Here is a 7000-nt window from a genome sequence, read left to right as displayed (position 1 = left end):
ATGGGTGCCGGCTATTAACATTCCATGCAGGTAAAAGGTTTTTTTTGAAGCCTTTTTGCTTCTTTGCTGGTCGACTACAATAACTTGTGTCCTCTTCACGAAAGACACCGTGGGACATTTAACAGCCACCAACTAATGCGAGCAGATAAGACACTCAGCTTCACATTCATCCGAGGGACTGCGCACTCACTTGGTGATGAAACCCCCTTCCTGCGAAGCAACGATCAGTTAATTGTTGAGTCAGGAATTAAACCCAGACCAGACAACTCAGAAGTAAGTCTGCAACCTCTGCACCATTCTGGCAGACTGGATGCTTAATACGTCACAGTAAACCCCTCGTCAGGGTTTGCACTTCCGGTAGAAACACCTCCTTCCGTGAATGCCATTGAGACTTCAAGAAAGGCCTTGGAACAACATGAATATATGATTCGCTTCCACGTCTTCCTTTTACAGGTTCTTCTGGACGTCTCAAGGCCAACAGCTGTCATCATATTTGCTGCCATCTGCTTTCTTTGCTCTGTCTCAACTTTATTACTGCCTATTGAGACAAAGGGAAAAGCAATGAAGGTTTGAACTACATCTGCACACACAGTTTTTAAATGCATCTGCATTTTGTTTCTATATGGAGCACAAGTATGATCATCAATCAACCATTGTAAATGAGGACATTTGCAGGGGTTCAGACATTTTTTTTTTATTAGGTTCTCTAATGAGTACCAGCAGAAATGGTTTGGGACTTTTGAAATTTTTTTTTTTGTCAGCTTCGAGTGCGCTCGTCTGCTTTCCCAAGCGCCACTCCGATTTTAAAGCCCCTCTCAGCTTTGTATGCATCTTCCTCCTCTGTAAGTGCTTTCACTGAATGTTGGCTCCAAACGAGACACTCACAAGCCGCTCTTTTTTTTTCGTTCTGGAAGCTCCTGAACATCCTCTTCTTTCTTTCTTCCTCTTTGCACGTGCGTTAGATCTATATTTTTTTAATCTTGTAAGTTGTAAACTTTCAAAATGACTTTTTTTGTGAGTCATTACAAAATAACTGCGGTGAGGCTGGTGTAATTTATGAACTTCATTTTGTGCACTAAAATATTGAAATTACACTATATCAATTATCACGGAAGAATCCTACCTTCACGAGTTGAGAAAACCTCCTCTTCCTCCTCTATGCCAGCGTGTTCTCCTTCGATCAATTTTTTTTTTACCTTGTAAGTTGAATTATAATACAACATAAATTATGATGTTATAATTTTTAAACTTCATTTTGTACACTTAATTTTTGAAATCACCATACAGTATGTCAGAATTATCATGGAAGAATCTTTTCTACACAAGCTGAGAAAACCTTCCATCAAAAGCCTCTGTTGTGGTAGTTTGCTTTTGAGATTTCTGAGCATTTTTGAAGTACAAATTTAGTTTTGTTTACCACGCATGAGTACCGTCATACCAGTTATATGAGTCCCTGGACATTTGATGACTGGTTATAGAATCCATGGCCAGGAGGGTCCATCTGAAGCCTTTCCTCTCCTCGTACCATAAACTAAAGAAATTGCTTACCTGCATACCTGGGCATTGCTTTTCATATTTCGATCATCAATTTGGTTTCAGACCAGGTCACTCCACCCTGGATGTGCTGATTCTGCTCTCCCAACAATGGATGGAGATACTCAATGCCAGACATGAAATCAGAGCCATATCCCTAGACATATTGTGTGCTTTTGATGTGGTCTGGCACCCTGCCCTGCTCAGCAAACTCTCTTCCTATGGTACCCAAGGACATCTCCACTCATGGGTTGCAGACTTCCTCTCCTGTCGCAGCAAACATGTGGCCCTAAATGTAGTTCTGTAGTTCTCTCATCCCCTATTCCTGTCCAGGCTGGAGTTCCTCAAGGTAGCATTCTGAGCCCTGTTGTTTTTCTGGTTTTCATCAATGATCTCTCCGACTCTGGAAAATCCTCTTTATCTCTTCGTTGATGACTCCATCCTCTGTTATACCATCTGTCATCCTTCAGACTGGCAAGCCACAGATTCTTCACTCTCTGTAGATCTGGATAAAATCACAAACTCGTCCAACACGTGGAACATGTCTTTCAATCCTGACAAATCTCGCACTCTCAGTACATCTCTCCGAAAGGACCGTTTAGAACCCCCCTCCCCCCACCATCTACTTTCTAAACAATCCTCTGGAAGAAGTCCTTTCATTCAAGCTTCTGTGTCTCACTATCTGCCATGATCTTTTCTGGGACAGCCACATTTCCAACTTGGCCTCCAAAGCCAGTCACCGACTGGGAATCCTCCATCATGCAAAGTCCTTTCTCGGCCCACTTGAGCTCCTGACCACATACAAAGCTTTCCTCCACAGCCTGATGGAGTACTGCTCTCCCCTCTGATCTGGTGCTCCTGCCTCTCACCTTTCTTAGCTTCACGCTATGGAAACCAAGGCATTTAGGATCATTGGTATCTCCTGCCATGAAGCTGAGTCTTTGGGTCTCTCTCTCTCTCTCTCTCTCTCTCTCTCTCTCTCTCTCTCTCTGTCTCTGTCTCTCTCTCTCTCTCTGTCTCTCTCTCTTCCTCTTCCTCTTCCTCTTCTTCTTCCTCTTCCTCTTCCTCTTCCTCTTTCTCTTCCTCTTCCTCTTCCTCTTCCTCTTCCTCTTCCTCTTCCTCTTCCTCTTCCTCTTCCTCTTCCTCTTCCTCTTCGTCTTCCTCTTCCTCTTCCTCTTCCTCTTCCTCTTCCTCTTCCTCTTCCTCTTCCTCTTCCTCTTCCTCTTCCTCTTCCTCTTCCTCTTCCTCTTCCTCTTCCTCTTCCTCTTCCTCTTCCTCTTCCTCTTCCTCTTCCTCTTCCTCTTCCTCTTCCTCTTCCTGTTCCTCTTCCTCTTCCTCTTCCTCTGCCTCTTCCTCTTCCTCTTCCTCTTCCTCTTCCTGTTTCTCTGCCTCTTCCTATTCCTCTTCCTCTTCCTCTTCCTCTTCCTCTTCCTCTTCCTCTTCCTCCTCCTCTTCCTCTTCCTCTTCCTCTTCCTCTTCCTCTTCCTCTTCCTCTTCCTCTTCCTCTTCCTCTTTCTCTTTCTCTCTTTCTCTTTCTCTCTCTCGTCTTTCTGTCTTCTTCCGTCTCCTTTCCGGTCTCGCCCCCCCCCCCCTGCTTGTCTACGATATGTCCCCCACCATATTTATATGCGATATGTCCGCAAGGCACTCAAGGTCCGCCAACAACCCCCTACTTGTAAAACTACCAAAATCACGAATCACTGCTCACTTTCACGCTTTAATTCCTCTTTTTCCCCACCTTTGGAATAAACTCCCTCACTCTCTTCAATTCCATTCTTCCCTCCAGGCCTTCAAAACAGCCGTTCACCACCATCTCTTATCTTCCCCCATCCAAATCCTCGATCGTTTCTACCCCCGTTAATCCACCCCAAACCCACCTCCTTCAAATTCCGTGCTTGCCTTCCTCAAAGTCCCTGTAATGTCAATCTTGTATAACCCCATGTTCCCCACCCCATCCCTCTCCCTTGTACAGATCCAACCCCAATGTCTCTGTTCCCCACTGTTTTGTCCTTCTCTCGCCCGCCCCTCTTGTCTCATGCCCCTCCCGCTGTGCATTGTGTGCTCGCTCTCATACGATCCTTGACAATTGATAGAAAAACTAAAAAAATGACCCGTATCTTGCCAAAAGGTGACCACGTGTGACTTCTTTAAGGTCACACTGAGGTGAACAGAGCTGCTATCCACCAGGAGCGACTCCTTGAGGAATATCTGCCTACGAGAGATTCCGATGAGAATCGTACTACAGAGTAACCATGAATAATATGTGTTTGCCTCATAACGTCACCAAATGACGTCATAATGTCTCAAGCTTGACATATCTAGAAAGCACTCATCGAGGTATTCAATTTGAGGTACAACACGATATGGTTCCTAAAACTTGAAAATTTGACCTTGGGGTCAAATATGTTTGACCTTAGGCGCAAACCATGAAGGTAAAGGCCAATTGCCACCAAAAATTAATCAGCTGAGCGCCAGACCATGAACTATATTCCCATGAAGTTTGAAGACGATCAGATCAAAATTACTCAAAAAATAAGGGTTTTGTCGACTCCCCTGATTTGCGACAAAGTGACCTTGACCTTTGACCTTGACCTTCAAATTTTTATGCGCTGAAAGGGACCTCTATAGGCCTCTGACATGCAAAGTTACAAAAATTTCCAATGATAACCGTGCTCTGCAGAATTTTTTATACGTGATTACAGACAAAAAAAACAAAAACAAATGAAGGTCAAGGCCAATCGCCACCAAAAATTAATCAACTGAGCGCCAGACCATGAACTATATTCCCATGAATTTTGAAGATGATCCGATCAAAATTACTCAAAAAATAAGGGTTTCATCAACTCCCCTGATTTGCGACAGTGAGCTTGACCTTTGACCTTGACCTTCAAAATTTTGTGCACTGAAAGGGACCTCTATAGGCCTCTGATATGCGAAGTTACAAAAATTTCCAATGATACCTGTGCTCTGCAGAATTTTTTTATACGTGATTACAGACAAAAAAAAAAAAAAAAAATACAAGCTAACTAACATATCTTGCACAAACTTCGTTTTGGCAAGATAAAAAAAACATTTCGTCTTCTTTACAGATGAAATCATTGTCAAGTTGTCTGAATTATACCTCATCATATACTGTATTCAGATGACATTTATATAAATGAGGTAAAGCCATTTCTTTTGTTCTTTTTAAAATTCGCATTCCTTCTCTTTTCTGTTTGTTTTTAGGAACAAGGTGATGACGATGAAGACTGAAAATGATTTCATGAAATAAAAAGAATCTCAGATCAGCTTGCAGGTTTTTTTTTTTGTGTGTGATGTTTCATCAGTTTTAGAAGTTGCTGATAATGTGCACATCAATTTGGATGATGCTTACTGACGTCCGTGACGCATCATTGTGTCCAATCCTGGATTATCAGGGAGACCTATTTCATCTCTTTTTCTGGTCAATGATTCTCCTGGGATGGAACTTATGAGGAAATAGATATTTTGTCAATACCGTCAGAAGGTTGCAAGTTTGTTTTGCGGTTAAATAAATTGTTTACATTTATATCTATATTTTGTAATTGTTGACATGCATAAATATATTTGTGGTTTTAAAATTTTATTCTCATGAAAGTAAATTATATTTGTCATCAAAGTTGTTTAATTATTTCCTTGGAGATGGGTTTTCTTTCAATGATAAGAGTGGTATGAATAAAGGCTGTTTTCTATATATCAAATACAATCATTATTGTGCTTTCTTCTTCACAAAGTGTTTACCCGGAAATATGACTATTACTACAACTGCAAAAGTACAACCATTATTACCACTACTTCTTTAGCACCCATAATTATTTCCAGCTTCTGAGTTTGGCCGTGGACCATATTTGGCCAAAGTCTTCCACGAAGAGGGTGGCCAGACCTGACATCCGATTCAAATTGGCAGGAATTTAAATTTTGTTCATGGTGCCAGCGATAACTCACCGACTCTTCGCAAAAGACACTGTGAGATCATTAATGTCCGCCAATGACAAATGGTAGCAAACAGGCCCTCCTGGTTAATGTCCGTCTGACTGATGGTGCACACATTGATTTATGCTTTGTCCTGCACGCCCAAACACCAGGGAGACAGTTTACGGGTGGACTGAGATTTTAACACAGGCACCGCTTCGAAATGACTGCGCATACCTCTAGGTTACTGCAGGCCAGCTACATGGCCTAAAGAAAATATAAAAACAAACTTTGACCGAGCTTAATTTGAAACTTTAAAATTGTTGTCACAAAGTACAATGATAATACGTTTTCATGAAATGACTTTTGATCTCGGGTTACAGACTCGACCTTCTCCCTCAAATTCATCTTGTATTCAAATTAACTATGTGAAAGGATTTTCAGGTTTCCTTTCTAGAAACATGAAAATGCTTTGACAGGTACCTTCCCCCCTTATGAGGGATGGGAGGGGGGAAGAGGGAAATGTGTTGGGAGTGCTAGCAGGTTCCATCCCCGTTGTGATTCCCCACTTTCCGTCCTTCCCACATCCATCCCACTCCATCCATCCATCCATCCTTCCCCCATCCATCCATCCATCCTTCCCCCATCCATCCATCCATCCTTCCCCCATCCATCATTCTCCCATCCATCCATCCATTTGAATCCCCTTTTCTCATCCTTCTTCCCCTCGCATCTTCCGACAGTGCAAACCATGCACACATTCCATCACGCCAGCACCACAATTGTCATGTTGAAAGGTAATTCCTGTGCTGGGTGCATAACCTACAATACTGCGGCTTAACCGACACCAACATGATGCCTGCGCTAAGCCATAGCCGAAAGTGACATAATGCAGCGCCACCAAGGTGTGCCCACCAATGGGGACACAACATGCAGGGGTTGAAGAGTGTGAAGTGACTCCACTCAGAACTATGTCCCGGCCAGGACGAACAAAAGCCAGAGCAAGCCAGAGCTGAGTGCTGACTCATGCGTCAAGGACCTTGAAGTGGAACGAAGACTGCCTGCCTACTTGTTCGAGCTGAAGGATGGAGCGATAAAAGTCACGCTGGGGTGAGGCTCCACAAGTGGACAGCGACTCAAAGCTCTTGGGATGCAGCGACTCCATACTGATTTACACGATCTGCATTTCTGCATCTAAACTACCATAACTTGGCTACTTGAGATGCACAGAGGTCTGAGAGCTATTGTCAAAGAAAACGCACTCACAGGTTCTTTTAACAATTTTTTTTACCGAGTTGAATCACTCAAAACACGTATGGAGGGAGGCGTTCCATCAATGATGGAGTCCTTCCTGACTAAGTGCTCAACAAGTGTCTCTTTTATACACTCGAGCAAACAATGAAGCAATGAGACGACTTGAGCAAGACAAGACAAGTCTGGAGATGGCGATGGTTCACGAGCAATGTACACGGTTCGCCTTTTTATTTTTTGACCTTCGAGGGGACGCCACGGGCAAACTGGCGGGAATCGGGAAAAA

The 7000-nt window shown here is 43.1% G+C and overlaps 1 protein-coding gene across 11 annotated transcripts in view; it reads left to right on the top strand.

The window, feature by feature from the left end:
* The window catches only part of SVOPL (SVOP like), a 181371-nt gene extending 176120 nt beyond the window's left edge, over positions 1 to 5251 (top strand). For 8 of the 11 annotated variants that reach the window (XR_015059353.1, XM_085885764.1, XM_085885765.1 and 5 more), the window contains 2 exons: positions 454 to 567; positions 4759 to 5251. Coding sequence is in view for 8 of the 11 variants with exons in the window: in XM_085885764.1 (XP_085741890.1) it covers positions 454 to 567; positions 4759 to 4785 (141 nt within the window). In the remaining 3 variants the exon portion in view is untranslated. Of the gene's footprint in view, positions 1 to 453; positions 568 to 4758 lie in introns of those variants that run through there. The other 3 variants (XR_015059354.1, XM_085885759.1, XR_015059358.1) reach the window with 2 other exon arrangements.
* Positions 5252 to 7000: the final 1749 nt, after the last annotated feature.

The sequence above is a fragment of the Eptatretus burgeri genome, chromosome 6, assembly GCF_056783735.1.
Source record: "Eptatretus burgeri isolate ZD-2024b chromosome 6, Ebu_testis_v1, whole genome shotgun sequence".
NCBI lineage: Eukaryota > Metazoa > Chordata > Myxini > Myxiniformes > Myxinidae > Eptatretus > Eptatretus burgeri.
Note: the sequence above shows the minus strand (reverse complement) of the source record. Positions and strands in the feature narration are given on the sequence as shown.